This window comes from Neofelis nebulosa, chromosome 6 (genome assembly GCF_028018385.1).
Source record: "Neofelis nebulosa isolate mNeoNeb1 chromosome 6, mNeoNeb1.pri, whole genome shotgun sequence".
Taxonomy (NCBI): domain Eukaryota; kingdom Metazoa; phylum Chordata; class Mammalia; order Carnivora; family Felidae; genus Neofelis; species Neofelis nebulosa.
In genome coordinates this window covers 38923309-38943026 of record NC_080787.1, presented here as the reverse complement: position 1 = coordinate 38943026, position 19718 = coordinate 38923309, and the positions used below count along the sequence as shown (strand labels likewise).

General features: G+C 45.7%; 1 protein-coding gene across 8 annotated transcripts in view; it reads right to left on the bottom strand.

Annotated features, from left to right (window-relative positions):
• Nucleotides 1-10259: 10259 nt before the first annotated feature.
• Nucleotides 10260-19718, bottom strand: part of C6H6orf89 (chromosome 6 C6orf89 homolog) — a 45530-nt gene continuing 36071 nt past the window's right edge. For 6 of the 8 annotated variants that reach the window (XM_058733756.1, XM_058733750.1, XM_058733752.1 and 3 more), the window contains 2 exons: nt 18668-18815; nt 10260-15632 (listed from right to left, as the gene is read on the bottom strand). In XM_058733756.1, coding sequence (XP_058589739.1) covers nt 15538-15632; nt 18668-18815 — 243 coding nt within the window. In that variant the 3' untranslated portion in view covers nt 10260-15537. The remainder of the gene's footprint in view (nt 15633-18667; nt 18816-19718) is intronic. The other 2 variants (XM_058733749.1, XM_058733751.1) reach the window with 2 other exon arrangements.

Here is a 19718-nt window from a genome sequence, read left to right as displayed (position 1 = left end):
GAACGTGCAGTATGTACCTGCTCTGTGCAGGGACAGAGCTGGGCACTTCACTCACATGGTCTCAGGTACCTTTATATTGACCCTCTGAAGATAAGATTAGCCACACTGAACGATGAGGAAACCAAAACCAGGGAGGTTATTGGAACTTTCTAGTCACTGCAGTAGCAAACCAAAACCGGGAGTCCTACTGAGGTCTCTGGCTCCTGAGTTCCCAGCCCTTCCACTCCAAGGGACAGCTTTCCGAGGGGTGAGGAAGCCCAGGGTATGTGCCTGGGTGGTTGGAAAGGAAGGGCTATTAATCTATTGGTTTTTAGATTAATGCTGTGTTTTCTTGTATATACTAGGTTTTCGTTAATTTAGTTTTCAGTACTTTCTTTTGGGGGGTGGTGGGAAATTAGTTTTTTTTTTTAATTTTTTTTTTTTTACGTTTATTTATTTTTGAGACAGGGAGAGACAGAGCATGAACGGGGGAGGGTCAGAGAGAGGGAGACACAGAATCTGAAACAGGCTCCAGGCTCTGAGCTGTCAGCACAGAGCCCGACGCGGGGCTCGAACTCACGGACCGCGAGATCGTGACCTGAGCCGAAGTCGGCTGCTTAACCGACTGAGCCACCCAGGCGCCCCAGTTTTTTTTTTTTTAAACAAGAAAATGGAATATGGTAGGTAGTTAAGAAAATATGAGTTCCTGACAGTCTCAGCTCTAGCTGGTGAGGAGAGTCCTCAGTTATGAAAGAGCAAAGATGAGGCTTTTGTAGCAAGTACTAAATAGGTTGTGTAAATCAATACTTTGTTAATACGATAAAATGTTGACATTTGTTAAATTTTAGTGGTGGGGACAGATGCTGTTGGAATGGAGAATGTACCCAGATGATACGGAAGCAAACAACAGACCTGGCCAGAGCTGCGACATTAAGCACACAAGACATTGAAAAAAAAAGGCATGGTAGTTACACAAATATATGCAAAACAAAAAACAAAAAACAAAAAAACCAGGAGAGGAACATGTGTATTTAACTGATGAAAACCAAGTCTAGAAGAAAATGTCACCCAAAGAACAGAAAAAAAAAAAAAAAAAAAGCCCCAATAGCATTCTGAGCTATAGAAAAATTAACACCATGCTTTCGAGAAAGTAAGCAAAGATAAACTGACAGGATGAGATAAGGGAACAAACACTTTGACAAAACTAGTGCATCAGAAACTGGATATGGCTGGAGAAAAAATAAATTGATCTAGAGGGAAAGCTTGAGAGAATTATGGGAAATGAGAAAAAAAGACAAGTGTTAAACAGAGAGAACACTATAGTTATAAAAGATCAAGACAATGAGGGGCACCTGGGTGGCTCAATCAGTTGTGTCTGACTCTTGATTTTGGCTCAGGTCATGATCTCATGGTTGTGGGATCAAGCCCTGTGTCAGGCTCTGTGAGACCATGCAGAGCCTGCTTAGGAGTCTCTGTCTCCTTCTCTGCCCCGTCTCTCCACTTGCTCTCACTCTCTCTCTAAAAAAAAAAAAAAAAAAAAATCAAAATCAAGACAATGAAACAAAGGAATAAACAGAGTCTGAAACAAAAACCCAACAAATGGAAAAGAAAAAGTATTCATAAAGAACATACAAGTTGTTAAGAGACTGGATCCGAAGAGTTCTCACCACAAAGAGAAATTGTTTTTTTTTTTTTTTCTTTTTACGGCATATACAGGAGATGATGGGTATGAAATTAACCTACTGTGGCAAGGGTTTCACAATATCTGTAGATCAAACCATCATGCTGGACACCTTAAATTTCTACAGTGATGTGTATCAATTAGCTCTCAATAAGACTGGAAGGAAAAAAAATACACAGCATCTTCTCCCCAAAGAAGCATGGAACTGCTGCTCAAAAGAGCACACTTTGTTCCAGGGAACACTAACAGATAACAAGAAAGAATTTTTCAACCATACAGATTAAAAGGGGGCTCTTAGGCTGGTCTGTCTGGTCCCTACCAGCAGACAATGCTGCTATGTGACAACAGTGAAATGTCTCCAAAGTTCTGAATAAAGGACAGTGTGATGCAAGAATGTTTTACTCGGCCAAGTTGCATTCAAGTAGAAAAACCACGGAAACATTCTCAAACACAGAAAGTGCAGCATTCATGAGCCATCCTTGAGGAACTTGATGATGCAATTTAGCCAATTAAGGGTTTGAAAACAATTCAGGAATGAAAAGGTGACAGTAAAAGTACTGGTGGTGAGTCACAAATCAGCTTAAATATACGATGAGGTCTAGGGGCGCCTGGGTGGCGCAGTCGGTTAAGCGTCCGACTTCAGCCAGGTCACGATCTCGCGGTCCGTGAGTTCGAGCCCCGCGTCAGGCTCTGGCCTGATGGCTCGGAGCCTGGAGCCTGGAGCCTGTTTCCGATTCTGTGTCTCCCTCTCTCTCTGCCCCTCCCCCGTTCATGCTCTGTCTCTCTCTGTCCCAAAAATAAATTTAAAATGTTGAAAAAAAAAAAATATATACGATGAGGTCTAAATAACTTTGAGAATTAAGGTTCCTGAGCAGAAGGCAATGCACAGATTTTCATAATGTCAGTATAGGTAAGATTAACACAAATTGAGAAGCTAAGAGATAAGGCGACAGAAAAAGCAAGCGGTTTGCTCATCTTCAGAGCCTTGAACCATGCCAGCTAAAAAGAAAGCCTTATTAAGAATAATTCTAGTTTAGGGGCGCCTGGGTGGCGCAGTCGGTTAAGCGTCCGACTTCAGCCAGGTCACGATCTCGCGGTCCGTGAGTTCGAGCCCCGCGTCAGGCTCTGGCCTGATGGCTCGGAGCCTGGAGCCTGTTTCCGATTCTGTGTCTCCCTCTCTCTCTGCCCCTCCCCCGTTCATGCTCTGTCTCTCTCTGTCCCAAAAATAAATTTAAAATGTTGAAAAAAAAAAATATATATACGATGAGGTCTAAATAACTTTGAGAATTAAGGTTCCTGAGCAGAAGGCAATGCACAGATTTTCATAATGTCAGTATAGGTAAGATTAACACAAATTGAGAAGCTAAGAGATAAGGCGACAGAAAAAGCAAGCGGTTTGCTCATCTTCAGAGCCTTGAACCATGCCAGCTAAAAAGAAAGCCTTATTGGGGCGCCTGGGTGGCGCAGTCGGTTAAGCGTCCGACTTCAGCCAGGTCACGATCTCACGGTCCGTGAGTTCGAGCCCCGCGTCAGGCTCTGGGCTGATGGCTCAGAGCCTGGAGCCTGTTTCCGATTCTGTGTCTCCCTCTCTCTCTGTCCCTCCCCCGTTCATGCTCTGTCTCTCTCTGTCCCAAAAAATAAAATAAACGTTGAAAAAAAAAAAAAATTTAAAAGAAAGCCTTATTAAGAATAATTCTAGTTTAGGGGCGCCTGGGTGGCGCAGTCGGTTAAGCGTCCGACTTCAGCCAGGTCACGATCTCGCGGTCCGTGAGTTCGAGCCCCGCGTCAGGCTCTGGGCTGATGGCTCGGAGCCTGGAGCCTGTTTCTGATTCTGTGTCTCCCTCTCTCTCTGCCCCTCCCCCGTTCATGCTCTGTCTCTCTCTGTCCCAAAAATAAATAAATTAAAAAAAAAAAAAAAAGAATAATTCTAGTTTAGGGGCACCTGGGTGGCTCAGTTGGTTAAGCGACCAACTCTTGGTTTCAGCTCAGGTCATGATCTCACAGTTTCATGAGTTCGAGCCCCACGTCGGGCTCTGTGCTGGCAGCATGGAGCCTGCTTGGGATTCTCTCTCTCTGCTCTTTCCCCACTTGCACTCTCTCAAATAAATAAAACTTTAAAAAAAATGGCACAATGTCACTTAAAAAAAAAAGAAGAAGAATTCTAGTTTGTTTGTTTAGTGAGCTCTACACCCAAGCTGGGGCTCAAACTCATAACCCTGAGATCAAGAGTTGCATGCTCAAGCAACTGAGCCATCCAGATGCCCCAGAATAATTCCAGTTCCTTTTATTTATTTATTTATTTATTTATTTATTTATTTATTTATTTTATGTTTACTTATTTATTTTGAAAAAGAGAAAGAGCAGGGGAGGGGCAGAGAGACAGGGAGAGACAGAATCCCAAGCAGGCTCTGTGCTAACAGCATGGGGCTCAAACTCACGAACCCATGAGATCATGACCTAAGCCGATATTGAGAGCTGGATGCTTAACTGATTGAGTCACCCAGGCACCCCATAATTACAGTTTCTTAATGTTTCTTATGATCTTAACCTCAGAGTTCTTTTAGGGACTGAGTTCACACACACATACACACATACATATATACATATATACACATAAAACATATATATAGATATATAGATATAGATATGGGGTTTGTTGCTTGTTTTTGTTTTTGTTTTACAGGGAAGAAATGCCTATTTCAGTTTTTCTTCTGTTAGATTCACATAAAATTGCTCTCTTTTATTTTTTAAATAGCATGACTAATTCAATTTTAATAAAAGCATTTCTATCTCACCTAGCTATGCTAGAATACTGCTCACCTCATGTCATTAATTATCTCTGGGTGGAGATTTTCATAAGATCACCCAAATTCTCTTCAATTCTTTATAAGAATGCATCATTTTTACAAAAATAATAAAGTCTTTATTCTGGAAAAAATAAGACTGGTGAAATATCTGTCTTCAACATGGTGTCTGGAGGCTTGTCAGTTTGATTTACTAGGAAAGCCTACAGGACATGTGTCATGTTGGAAGAATGTGCACAAGAAACTGGAATCCAGACTGAGCAAAAGAAAGGACATATCAAAATTCACAAATATTATCACGGGATAGGAATTATAACTTCGAATTAACAGCAACCCGGATGCAACTTGATCTACAGATTCCACACAACCCCAATTAAAATTTCAGCAAGTTGTTTCGTGGATATCGGCAAATGATTCTAAAGGTGGGTTTTTTTTTCTTTTTAAATACTTTTTAAAGTAACCTCAACACCCAACATGGGGCTTGAACCCACAACCCTGAGACCAAGAGTTGTGTGTTCCACCAACTGAGCCAGCCAGGCGCCCGAGATTCTAAAGTTTATATGGAGAGGCAAAGAACCCAGAATGGCCAACACAGTATCGAGGAGAAGAACAAAGTCAGAGAACTGACATCACCCGACTTCAAGACTTACTATAAAGTTGCAGGGATCAAAACAGTGTGGTATTGGCAAAAGAATAAGACAAAAGTGGGGTGTCTGGTGGCTCAGTTAAGTGTCCGACTCTTGGTTTTGACTCAGGTCATGATCTCACTGTTCGTGAATTCAAGACCCGCATGGGCTCTGTGCTGACAATGTGGAGCCTGCATGGGATTCTCTCTCTCCCTCTCTCTCTGCTCTTCCCGCACTGTCTCTCTGTCTCAAAATAAATAGATAAGCTTTAAAAAAATGAAAAAAAAAAAAAAGAATAAGACAAAAGATCGATAGAATACAACAGAGAGCCCAGAAAGAGACCCACATAAATACAAGCAACTGGTCATTGACAAAGGAGCAAAGATAATATAGTAAAGTGAAGGTAATTTTTTCAGCAAATGGTGCTATTAAAATAACTGGATGTCCACATGAAGAAAGAAAGAAAGAAAGAAAGAAAGAAAGAAAGAAAGAAAGAAAGAGAAAGAAATCTAGACTCAGACCTACACTCTTCATAAAATGCAAAACTATACAACTCCTAGAAGATAACATATGAGAAAATCTAGATGACCTAGGTTATGGTGAGGACCCTGGGTACAACACCCCAGAGGCATGATCCATGAAAGACACAATTGAGAAGCTAGATTTTATTAAAACATAAAACTTCTGTAGTACGCAAGACAGTGTCAAGGGAATGAGAAGACAAACCACTGAATGGGAGAAAATATCTCTAAAAGATACAACTGATCAAGGACTGTTATCCAAAATATACCAAGAACTCTTAAAACTTAAGAATGAGAAAACGAACAACCTGATTACAAAATAGCCAAAGGCCCGAACAGACACCCCAGAGAAGAGGTTACACAGGTGGGAAGTAAGCATATGTCACAGAGAATTGCAAATTAAAACAACAATGAGATTTCACGACCCAACTATTAGAATGGCCAAAATCCAGGACATGGACAACACCAAAAGCTGGTGAGGGTGTGTTGTAACAGGAACTGTCATTCATTACTTGTGGGAAGGCAAAATGGTACAGTCATTTTGGAAACGTTTGGCAGTTTCTTACAAAACTAAACATTATTCTTGCCATATGATCCATCCGTCATGCTTCTTTGGGTATTTATCCAACAGAATTGAAAACTATGTTTATACAGGGGCACCTGGGTGGCTCAGTCAGTTAAATGACTGACTTCAGTTCAGGTCATGATCTCACAGTTTGTGGGTTTGAGCCCTGCATCAGGCTCTGTGCTGACAGCTCAGAGCCTGGAGCCTGCTTCAGATTCTGTGTCTCTTTCTCTCTCTCTGCTTCTCCCCCATTCGTGCTGTGTGTGTGTGTCTCTCTCTCTGTCAAAAATAAATATTAAAAAAAAAAAAAAAAAGAAGCGGTGTCTAGGTGACTCAGTTGGTTAAGTGTCCGACTTTGGTTCAGGTCATGATCTTGTGGTTCATGAGTTTGAGCCTTGTGTCAGGCTGTGCTGACAGCTCAGAGCCTGGAGCCTGCTTCGGATTCTGTCTCCCTCTCTCTCTGCCCCTCCCCTGCTCGCACTCTGTCTCTTTCTCAAAAATAAACATTTCTTAAAAAATCAAAAAAGAAAAAAAAACTATGTCCGTGCAAAATGATGCACACAAGATGTTTATAGTAGCTTTGTTCATAATTGCCAAAACTTGGAGGCAACCAAGATGTCTTTCAGTAGCTGAGTGGACAAATAGACAATGGTATACGCAGACCACGGATAATTGTTCAGCACTAAAAAGAAATGAACTAGGGGTGCCTGGTTTGTTCAGTCAGTTAAGTGTCTGACTTCAGCTCAGGTAGTGATCTCGCAGTTGGTGGGTTCAAGCCCCGCATTGGGCTCTCCGCTGTCAGCACAGAGCCCAGTTCAGATCCTCTCTCCCCTTCTCTCTCTCTGCCCATCTCCATTTGTGCTGTCTCAAAATAAATAAACTTGGGGTGCCTGGGTGGCTCAGTCGGTTAAGCGTCCGACTTCGGCTCAGGTCATGATTTTGTGGTGAGTTTGAGCCCCACGTCGGGCTCTGTGCTGACAGCTCAGAGCCTGGAGCCTGTTTCAGATTCTGCGTCTCCCTCTCTCTCTGACCCTCCCCCGTTCATGCTCTGTCTCTGTCTCAAAAATAAATAAACGTTAAAAAAATTTTTTTGAAAAAAAGATAAATAAAAATAAATAAATAAACTTAAAAAAAAAAGAGCTATCAAGCCATGAAAAGACATGTAAGAAACTTAAATGCATATTTCTAAGTGAAAGAAATCAATTTGAAAACGTTGGGGCGCCTGGGTGGCTCAGTGGGTTGAGTCTGACGTCGGCTCAGGTCATGATCTCACAGTTTGTGAGTATGAGCCCCACATTGGGCTCTGTGCGGACAGCTCAGAGCCTGGAGCCTGCTTCGGATTCTGTTTCCCTCTCTCTCTGCCCCTCCCGCAGCTCGCGTGCTCTCTCTCTCCCAAAAATAAATAAACATTAAAAAAGAAAAGAAAAGAAATAGGCTGCCTGACATTCTGGAAAAGGCAAAACTATGGAGACAACTATCTGACATTCTGGAAAAGGCAAAACTATGGAGACAGCAAAAAGACCAGTGGTTGCCAGGGATTAGTTAGCAGGGAGGGAGGGATGAATAGGCAGAGCCTAGCGGATTTTTAGGGTGGTGAAACTATTCTGTATGATACTATAGTGGTGGAGACATGTTATTATACATTTGTCCAAACCCACAGAGTGTGTAACACCAAGAGAACCCTAGTGTGAACTATGGACTTTGGGGATAATGAGGTGTCAATGTAGGTTTGATTCCATCAGTAGTGGGGGAGGTTGTGTTGGTGGGGTGGGGGGCGGTCAGAGGGTGTATGGGAACTCTTTCTGCTCAATTTTGTTGTGAACCTGAAAGTGCTCTAAAAAAATAAAAGTTTTTTAATAAAAATAAAAATAAAAAAAAAGAAAGAAAAGAAAGAAAGAAGAAGAAAAACCAGCCTGGATGTTTCCAGGAATTACAGATGGTTCCGTAGGGGCGAGGCACAGTAACTGAAGAGGGGAAGCAAAGGTCAGGAGTGGAATGTGCTGGAGGGGTTGGCCGGGACGTACCCTGTGGGGAATGGAGCATCACTGGGGAGTGCTGAGCAAGGGCGTACGGGGGCAGGTGCCGTAGCAAGGGCACCGTGGCAGCCCTGTGGGTGAACTGAGATGGCAGATATACCCACGAAACAGGCAACGACTGGCAGAGTCTAGGCGTGGAGCGGCAAGGCTCTAAACCAGGACAGGACATGCAACAGGGAGGCAGAACTCTCTAGAGCTTGGTCCTGATCAGAAGCAGAGGCCGAGAGAAAAGACAGGAGCTCTCTGAGGCTGCCACAGTCGTTCTGGACACAGTGAACTAGAGGCACTTTGGGAGACAACTGGGGGAACGAGCTTGCGACACTTGGGTTTACAAAACTAGGGCTCGGGCGAGAAGCGTGGGCGGGGAATGTAGGGTGGAGGTGACTCGGCCCTGGGTGGAAGGGAAGGCACAGAGCCGAGGCCTTGCAGGGAGAGGGCGGAGGGTCGGTAGGAGAGACCAAAGTTTCAGAGTCAGGTGGAAGAAAGCAAATTCTACACAGGAGACAGAAGTGGAAAAGAGGAGGTTCAGGAAGGGAGTAGTGAGTCTCACAGAAGCCAAGGGAAGCAGACGTTCTCCACGAGTGTCAAGTGCTACAGAGAAAGAAGGGCACTGAAACCTGGTGACTTTGTCACCTTTTCACATGAGATCAAGCCCTGGCCCTTTTCTTGTTGAACTCCAGCTTCTGAGTAGGCAAATGAATAGTACCGTGGAATGGGTTGAGATTCGAATTTTTGAAGAATATGCATTAGCCGGAGCAAAGAAGGATGAATGTTCTTGTTTTAAAACAAGTATTTTTGTTTTTTTTTTTAATTTTTGGGACAGAGAGAGACAGAGCATGAACGGGGGAGGGGCAGAGAGAGAGGGAGACACAGAATCGGAAACAGGCTCCAGGCTCCGAGCCATCAGCCCAGAGCCTGATGCGGGGCTCGAACTCACGGACCGCGAGATCGTGACCTGGCTGAAGTCGGACGCCCAACCGACTGCGCCACCCAGGCGCCCCCAAGTATTTTTGTTTTTAAAAAATCTTTTTTTTATTTATTGAGAGAGAGAGGGAGAGGGAGAGAGCACGTGCGAGTGGGGGAGAGAGAGAATCCCAAGCAGGTTCCATGCTCAGGCACCCCAAAACAAGCGTTTCTAAAATGAACTCTAAGCTTCTTGACTTAGAATCCAAACAGTCATTAAACAGGACAACTTTATTACCATCGGTAAGAGAACAATGGAATAAACGGGGGCGTCCACACCTTGGAGCATCAACCGTTAAATAGGAAGGCTTGGAGCTACACCAGGGGACTTCAAGAGAACTCTGTGAGGTACTGAGTAAGAAAAGTGACAGACACGTGCCTGGAATACAGTCACATTTTAGATAAAGCAAGGACAAGAATCTTGATTCAGGATTATGATTAGAGAGCATGGAGGAAGCCATGGAAACACGCGCACGGTTGTGTATATGTTACACAGACCTGATCAGGGAAGGGGGCGAGTCACATGGGGGAGAGGAAAAAGTCTCTAGCAAGCAACCAAGGAAAGATAGGACACTAAGCAGTATATAGGAAACAGTTCTATTTATGCATTTATATAAAACTGTGTAGATAAAAAAGACATTACCAAAAAGAAATTACCACACCAAAATGACTTAACTCAAACGTGCACCGAGTAAACAGAGGGCTGAGAGTGGCCCTCATCAGTGGCAGCTGGCTCACGTGGGCCAGCAAGAGGCCTGGCTGTCCCCCTGTGAGGACCGAGGACATCCACAGGTGAGGCGACACTATGATGACATCCGGCCCATGTGCAGCCAGCCGGGGAGACAGAAAAGGGCATGCGGGGTCTCATTTGAATTCTGGGCGAAGTGCAGGGATGTGGAGAAAAGAGGAGTCTTGTAAAGCTGGGAGAGAATTTTAGGGAGGACCAAGGCCGGGGCGGCGGGGCGGGGGGAACAAGTGACCAGGCCCCTGGGGCCTGCCTCATGAGTAGGATGTGGCTAGAGGTCTCCTCAGTTATGGGACAAGAGAGAACTGGAAATTTAAGAATGACACCGAGTACAGGACAGTTTTTATCAACCAACATACACACTTTTAATTGCAAAAGTAAAAACTTTCATTACATAAAACTTTAATTTACATACATTCTTTACACAGTGGAAGTCGTACGAGTTTGCAGCACATTAAGTTACTGTCAACATTCTGCACTGGACACATTTTAGAACAGCTCACACTATTCGGAGCACGTGTGCTTGGGACAGGTGTCCATCTGCCTCTGGCTGCCAGGACCTTCCCCGGTTCCCCGAAGATGCACGGCAGCTGTCCTGCCTACCTCCGCCCCCCATCTGGTCCCCCAGCCTCAGTGTCTGTTGCTGCCTCTTCCACGGGAGGAAGCGGGGAGAGAGACCACAGCTAGCTTCTGAGGGTGAAACTGTAGCAAGAAGTTTGGAGGGGAAGTTGCCTGTCATGAGACTAGGGGTTCCTGGGGATGCCATGTATCTGTCTGATCCTGTCACTGATTCTTGTGCATAAGTGAGAATTTGTTCCTAAGAGGGCCAAAAGTGCCCCAAGGGGCTGGAATTTGAAGGCTGGGACACTGCTGGTCTTTGAGTAAAGGTGGCTTCACAGGATGACCTCACCTACCCCACAGAGGTGTTGTGAGGAAATGAGGGCAATCAAGCTTGGCACAGAGCTGAGGTCTGGACTCCCCGGATTCTGTCGGAAACTCTAGACTGGTTTCCCTTCTCTACACAGGTGCTTGCAGCTGGGGCTCACGGTTGGATTCATGCCGCCGACAGACGTGCTAAGTGCAAGAGAAACGGTCGGGTCAGCCCCAGGCCTCCACTAGGAGTTACATAACATTTCTTCTCTCCACCATTCTGAAAAGCTCTGGACATTTCCCAGTCTCCGGAGAGAGGAAGATGACAGATGTATTTAGCTCTAATGCTTAAATTATGCAGGGCAGGGAAACCAGACACTAAGGGACCTGGACATCAGACAAGCTGGCTGGAGGACCTCTCACCAAGGCCAGCACTGCGTCCAAGGGTGGGCCCGACTTGGGTGTGGCGCACAACAGGGAGAGCACCTGTCCATCTTCTTGGAGATGCTTTTGTGGAAGAAGCCGCTGGACATTGGGAGGCTGGGGGTGAGGAAGCCAGGGAGACGCACGCTGATGGCGACACAGCATGCTCCCAGAGCCTCCTGGTTTTCCTTTGCTATAGGGCTATCTCTATAAGCACCGGCACTTTCCTAGCCTCCTGGCCCTGGCACCATCAGCTCTGTGCATAATATGAACAGCTCCAAACATGGAGAGAATCTCAGTCTAGAATGCCATCTAAAGCACATCTGTGGCATGGCCTTCCTTTGACCAATTTTAGTGCGTGATGGGTCACCGCTGAAAGTTAATGAGCAAAGAGTTGTGAACTCAGGAGAGTTTCTCCCCCATCACTAGGAGAGCTCAAAAGCCTAAAAGACCCCTCCGATTAATAACGGATTCTCAAAAGGTAGCCAAGGTTGCCTCTCTCCATGCAACCAGACAGGCAGCTTTCTCTTTCCCCTACAACTTGGGCTTCTCCTGTGGGCAAGGATTAGATAAGAAGGGAACATGTGCTCTGGGGTTTTGAATGTTCATCGTGGAAGCCACTGGTTAAGAAGCAACTCATTCCCGACTATATTAGAATGACTGAGGCCGTCACCTGCAGCTAAGGAACTTTTGATTTTTATAAAAATAATTGTTCCTCCACAGAGGTCTATGCTGGAATTTGGGAGAAGGGAACAGAAACGAGAACTGAAAAACAAGTGAGGTAAACTCTAAGGGGACCCACAACTGGAATTGGGCAGAGTCCCTCTTCTGGTCACACATCTGGAAACATGTGGGGATGGGAAAATGGCTGGACACAGTTGTGTTCCAGCCACACTCACTCTTAAAGAGTTTTCAAACAGGGAGGGAAAAAGTGAAAGGATTTTTATAAAAGTCATCTGGTTAAACTCTCTCCTCTTCCATTTCTGTCCAAGACAGTTTTGAAAACAAACCCTGAAGAGTTCCCGGCTTGCTGACCCCCTCCCTCAGTCCTCCTCCCCAATGGGGGCACACCCGAGACAATTAAACCCACATCTTCATTCTTGGGCACCACACTGTGCTGAAGCAGGAAAATAATACACTGCAAAACCAACTACCTATTGGCCAGCAGTTAACTGGTCTGAGCCCTAGTTGTCTGCAGGACTGAGTAACGACTAAAGGAGATCACGTATATGGAGACACTCTTAGGATGGACTGGGCAAATGTTACTCCTTTCTCTCAGAAAATGAGCCCAAATCTGCTCACTTCCTAGACTGTTTTGTTTTTCACCAAATAAGTAGATTCTGTTTTGTTTCGTGTTTTTAAAGATTTCATTTTTCAATAACCTCTACACCCAACATGGGACTCAAACTTACAAACCCTGAGACCAAGAGTCTCACTCTCCACTGACTGAGCCAGCCAGGCACTCCCTAGATTTCTGTTTTCATAAACCGTATTATTTTACTTCCGCTCTTCCCTAAAACAAGTTGGAGATAAGGGAAGAAGATAAGTTCTGCCTCTTTCTATAAGCCTGAACCAGTACAGCGTCTTGTCAATACTGGACTCCTCTGGACCTCAGGACATCTGGAGGTAAGCGCTTCAGACTGCTGCCAAAGCAACCTTCCTCCCCACAGAGCTGATCTGGGGATCCAAGTCTCTACTCTGGGAACCTACAAGAAAGCGAACCTAACCCATGTGCGGAGGTCACCACTGTGTCACCTCTCAGTAACCACTCAACAAACTTGCGAGTCCCTGCGGTTTTGTACTTACTGTGGTGGTGGAGGCGGGGGGTTGGTTAGGTGGCCCCACCATGCCTCCCTACCCTTCTTCCTCATCTTGATGACCCTTTTTCGCGCACCAGGTCATGTGGAAGGACTTGTGCTGCTTCCGTTGGGGAGCTGGGGGTGGGGGTGGGCGAGCAGCACCCTCACACAAAGCCTTGGGGAGAGACGGACTGGCTGGCCACTGCGGGTCATTCCTGTAGGAAGCCGTTCCTGTACCCTGCTTATCAGAATTGCCTTGAGGATAAGGCCAATTACTTCTATGTATCCAGTAATTAAGAGCAGAAAACCCTCTGTGGAAAATTTCCTAACAGAAATCTACCCTCAGTTCTGAACTGGGTAGACTTTAAGTAATATGAGTCGGAAATGCATGAAAAGTCTCAGCTTATCTGCGGCTACACCATTTTTTGTTGAGCTCGACAGCTCAGGGGCTTGGGGGACTCCCCAGGGGACACTTCAGAAGAGCGACACATGCAAGAGCGACAAGAAGAAAACTTTTCCTAGTCTTTAAAGTTTTGAGTTGAAGTGGGTATTTTATGAACATTCGTGGTGTGAAGGGCAGGTGGGAAATGGGGAAGGAACACGGGGTGATTCAAAACGACAAAACAGAAATCTTAACCATCAAGATAGTTTCTTTTTCTACTAAGGAACCCTCTCTTTTGTTAACCCGAGGGGCCTAATTTAAGAAAACTCTAAAGAACTTGTTTACATATAAGCCTTCTCCATGCGCAGCAGGGGTAAGGACACTGCAAAGGCTCTAAAAGCTTGCGCAAAGCTGGCCTTGAAATGATCCCTCTGATTTCAAACCTCTTAAATCATAACGGCTTAGCAGCATGACTTTAATATGGACAAAAAATTTTGTTTTTCCCGCATTAACCCACACAAGGCGCGGACTTGTTTAAGAAAAAATTCCCTCAGGTACCATTCATCCTAGTTTCATTTAAGTCCGTGGAGGCAGAGTATTTCCACCCTGAGCTCTGTGAACCATGCTTCTCCTTTACAAGCTCACAAACCAGCCCCTCAGGGACTTGATGATCCCCACTGCTGCTCATGAGAGGTGCTGAGAGAGGGCCCAGGGACATCCTTGGAGGTGCAGGGGTACGTCCAAGGATGAAGGGGACCCCGCAAGGAGTCACACATTCTGCCCTCACCACCGCCTGCCATTAACCCTGTCACGGACACCTGGATTCATCTGATTTCTGCAATTCGGAACCAGGAGCCACAGTGTGGTTTTTTCCTTCAGCTGGGTGATGGCATAGGGCCAGAGGCCAGGTATCTAGCAGCATCAATAAAAGAATAAAGGGGGGGGGGTAAAAAAAAGGAAGAAAACTATGTCCTCATTTACACCATTTGGTTAATACACACTAAAAGCACTTGGAGAAAACAGTGAGCATAGTGAACCACCCAACTGAAAGAACATAGCTTTATACTGTTACAAATAATAAAAATACCTCACCTTGTTTCCCAAGTACAAAGAGAGAAATTTTGAGACAGAGGATCCCACAGTCGCACACCCAGCTGGCAAACACGTGGGGTCTGGAGCTCCTTCCCCAACCACATTACAACATCAGCTTGACACATCTGTAAAACATCTTCCCTGCGGAAAGTTGGACCCTAAAGATCAAACCCGGGGAGGTGCCCTCTCCCCAGGCCAGCGCTCTAACTCATCCCCTCTGAAGACACTTGGTAAAAGCGACCCAGCTGACAGAAGCAGTGCTGCCTCAGCAATAAAGGGCTCTGCCGAGGGAGGACCAGGAGTCCAGCTTCTGAGAAACCATCCAGATAGGCGAGCGGGAAGGGAAGGGAAGGGAGCTGGGGGTGGGGGCTGGGGGGAGGGGGGGCCGGCATGAGAACCTGATGAGATGGAGGAAAGTATTACCTCGGCAATTACCATTTCAATTATAATCAGACTCCAACCTGACGTCACTGAGACTCCAAGGGCCATGGACACTGGGAAGGCAGTGCATCTCTTGAGTGCAATGACATTACTTAATCTTGGTTCTAGATTCCATTCTGCTTGGGAAACTGCAACAGCTTCTTTAATTGACCATGGCTTTCCATAAAAGTATCGGGTGGTGTGGCCAGGAAGACAGGACAAGCAGGCCCACCACCTCGTAAGGGATGGCCCTGAAGTCAGGACCTGCTGGCTACCCTCTCTGTGGCCAGGGAGCCAGCAGAGGGGATCACACCACGTAAGTAAGGGAAGGCATCAGCCCTGTTTCCTGCCTGAGGGGCAGCCTCAAGGCTGCGGTTCCAGAAGGTGTGGAAGAGCCCAGTCTCTCACAGACAGGTACCAGCAAAATCCCGGGGCCAAGCAGGGAGGCTGGAAGAGTCGGGAGGGCCAGGCTCTGGCCATTGCCTCCAGCATACAGCTGGCTCATACACGCATGCATAGGGCAGATAACTAAGTAACCTTAGAAAGTGGTTTCCTCGTTTCTGTTTTTATTTCTCCCCTTTCGATCTGGTCTTTGGACCTCAAAGTTGTTCCTCTGTACAGTTCTTGTTTCCTATAGTTCTGAGAGGGTGGTTCCATCACAGATGACCAAAGGCTGGACCCCTCTGGCTGTAACGTAGACCTTCCAGTGGGTGGCACCGGCATAGCCTTGAAGGGAAACAGCAACAGGAAAGCAGGTGAATGGCAGGGACTGGGCACACCTGTGGGCACGAACAAGGCAGGTCTGCCTGGCATAAATATGCCGTTATTGGTCCTCTCTGTAACCGGATGTCCAATGGGAGCCACTACGAACCCGAGTGCTTCATCACCACCACTCACCTGGCTAACTATGACTCACAACTCAGCAGATTTACAAAAGCAAGATGCTCTAGATGAGGCTGGTGCTGGGCATCAATTCTCAGACCCATCTCATCTCTCTTGGCAAGAAGATACGATGAGTTCTGAGGGAAGTAGGACCCCCCCATCCAAGTCTCCTAATGTTATCGGTCACATGGCCTCATTATAGAACATCCAGAATCGCTCAGACCAGCGCTTCCTAAACTGTGTTCTGCAAATAGTAACACGCTGTTAGGATAGTCCAATGGGTTCCATGGTCAAGGAAGTTTGAGAAACACTAGGTTCCTCTAAGGCTTCTGGAGACTTCTGTACACTAATGTGCACTAGGTAATCACAAGACAGGCAGTTCCCCAAATCAACTGATCCAACAGCCCTATTTGCCAAGGGCTTTTCTAAGGGGCTCCTGTTCCCATCCCTAGGGTCATCAGTGATCTGAAGAACTGTTTAGGAAACACTGACCCTACACTATTTGAGTGGAGTAGGAAGGTAGACTTAAAAGCTTTAAAAACTTGGAACACTTCAATAAACTCCTGATGGAAAATTTTCTAGAGTGCGACATACCTTACCCATCATTAAATTGAGAGCACTGAATAGAATTTAACCTCTACTTAGTGACTCAAGAAAGGCCACTATGGGGGTGCGTGAGTGGCTCGGTCGGTTAAGCGTCCGACTTCGGCTCAGATCATGGTCTTGTGGTCCGTGAGTTTGAGCCCCGCATCTGTGCTTGCTTTGGATTCTGTGTCTCCCTCTCTCGCTGCCCCTCCCTCGCTCATACTGTCTCTTTTTCTCAAAAATAAACATTAAAAAAATTAAAAAAAGAAAAAAAGAAAGAAAGAAAGGCCACTATGGCAGTGACTCATCAACCACGGCAGGTAGGTGATGAAGCATTCTTGAAAATGCTTCTCATCACAGGTTTTCTGGTGATGTGTATTCCTGTCCCCTTCGTGTCTGCCTTCAGAGGACAATGCTTACTTCGGCAAAAACCATAGAACCCACTTGTCACAGTGCCATTCTTTAGGGCCCCCCAAAATGCTAGAGCTGCCATCTGTCCTACAAGCACTGAATTATTCTCCTTTGCTGTCAGGGTCCGCTTCCTGTGCTCATCTGTAACTGTGGCAGCCGCAGCCATCGCTTCTATTTCTGCCACTGCTTCAGAAGCTCACTGTCCTCCCCAGCCCGCCCTACCCCGTTCTTCTCCCAGACCTGCCCTCTCCCTCTTGTTGTAGTCAGTTCCCCATCCCTTCTCCACGTTGCTGTCCTGCGGCTGGCCTTTCATGCCCACAGGGCTCCTTTCCTTCTCGTCAGCAAGCCAGCCAGTCACAGCCCGGCAGGTTATCATGCCCCGGATTTTCGGCTTTTCATCACTATTCCCACCAGCCTTTGATGCTCAAAGCTTCTTTGATCACTGCCACCCATCCATTTATTCCCTCTAATTCTTTAATTGGCATTCTAGAGGTTTGTGAGATCCAGGAACCTAAAATTTGGATAACTAAGGTGTTTCTGTAGTTGTCTGAACTGTCTGGCATTTGCAGAACATAAGACAGAGACTTTTTCAAGCATAACTACGCACTCTCAAGCCCAAATGCCATCCATACAGGCTTGTGCAATAGACATGCCTCATGGAAGGGTCACTCTGCTACAGGAAAATAGCTTCAAAAACAATTTCTACACAAAAATTCTCTTCTTTGCAGTAATTCCCAGGGGCCAGGCCAGCTGTGCTCCATTATCAGTTAACGCTTAATTTGTGCATGATTTTCATTTCTACATTGAAATAAGTTATGTAACATGGATTAAAGCCTGTCATGGTTTGCAGTCTGTATCCTACTTCCAAATGGGTGAAAGGTTTCCAGGGACTGGGGTCTTCTAAAGAGGTAAAATTAAAAGAAATCAATTGGAAAACCAGTCTGGGCTCTGTCAGGGACCCTAAGCTTCCCCCTAGGCTTTGTGAGGCAGGAAAAACACAGAGGGCAATAGTGATACTTACTATCTGCTTCCGCCAAGAAAACTCTACTGTCAAACTGATTGCTACGGACAGCAGTTGATTCAAACTTGCTTCCTTGGAAAGGATTTTTAGAATATAATGCACAGAATAAGCCACAGTTGGGAAATCATGGAGCCAACGGTGAGTCATGACTGTGAGGCTATGACTTGGCAGTGGGACCCACACGGAAGGGAATATTTCCTCATGGGGTCATTGCCCTTACATACTGCTCGCACTGTGTTATTAGCAAAAGAGACACAGAGAGGGTTTCCTCAAATCTAGAATTGTACCTCCCCTGGCCTGCCCCTGGTGAAGGAGACACTTAAAGCTTGATGCTTTGCCTAGGTGATGGGAGGAACTTGGGATGGTCACCTCTCCTCTCTGGGTCTCAATCTCTCCTCATCTGTAAAATAAAGGATTGCTCTAAAGATTTGCTTCTTTTTTTTTAATGTTTATTTTTGAGAGAGCATGAGTGGAGGAGGGGCAGAGAGAGAGGGAGACAGAGGGTCTGAAGGGGGCCCTGCACTCTCGGCAGGGCTCAAACTCACGAACCGTGAGATCATGACGTGAGCTGCAGTTGGACGCTCAACCGACCAAGTCACCCAGGTGCCCCTAAACATTTTCTATAATGCCTTCTAACTTGAAGTTTCTAAGACCAATGGAACACATCGCACATTCTAAATATATATAAATCGAGGCCCTTCTCTGCTACATTTCCTTATTAGTTGTTCTACCGAGCATAAATACTGACTCTGTCCATAAAGGAATGCTCTTTTTGACTCTATTTAATTGAAGCTTTCTGAAGGCAATATTTAATTCTTAGAATATTTTCTGAGTTAAAAACTACAAAGATCCTGAAACTGACCTTGCCCCTGGGGGCCCCACCTACCAATATCCCCTGGCTCTAGCGGCATCGCCACGGACTGGCAGTGTCTTCGGCACTGGGAGGGAGGGATGAGCTGCAACATGGCCTCGCCGCTGCCAATGATAAATAGGTCATGCATTCTATGCATCTGGAGAGGAAAAAAAAAAAAAAAAACAACAAGGAAGAAGAGGAAGGAAAAGGAAACAAAATAAAACCCAGTGGCATGGGAGATGAACGTACACAAATCTGTCTATATATGGCTCTGAGTTTCATACCAGCCTAAGCAACAAAGAAAACAGAACCAATAACACAATTCGCGATTATGTCCGAAAGACAAAAACAAACTAGTTTCTCCTAAGCATGGCATCTCCTGATCTTGAGACCAGGGTGAAATCTCTTCTGTGGGTTCTCATAAAGAGACATCCTCAACAAATAGCCCGAATGTAGATCTGGCACGAGCTTCGTAATTCATGACTACTTCTAGCCACAGCTCCAAAGCAGGCTAAAGGCAAATCATCTCAGTGCAATTTAACAGAAGTCTAGCAGAGGCCAACACATAGTGGTCTAAGTATACAGTCTTCTGAGGGTCTGGTGTGAGCCAGATTTTAATTTTTTTTATTTTTCTAATATTTATTTATTTTTGAGAGAGACACACAGAGTGTGAGTGGGGGAGGGGCAGAGACAGAGGGGGACACAGAATCCGAAGCAGGCTCCAGGCCCCAAGCTGTCAGCACAGAGCCCGACGCGGGGCTCGAACTCACGAACTGTGAGACCATGACCTGAGGCAAAGTTGGACGCTTAACCAACTGAGCCACCCAGGTACTCCAGCCGGATTTTTTTAGAGAAACAGACAGTCTGCATACCCTTTGGGCAACGTAGTATCATTTCTAGGATATTATTTCTTACTGCCAGAGTTTTGATGAGAATTGAACAGCAGGAAGTTCAAGTTCACTCTTTCGGGCAAGACCTAGGTAAGCAGATCTATCCTGCTACTGACTAAAAAGTAGTGACAGTAAGATTGGCCTCAGAGTTTGAATACCAAGGAGACAAC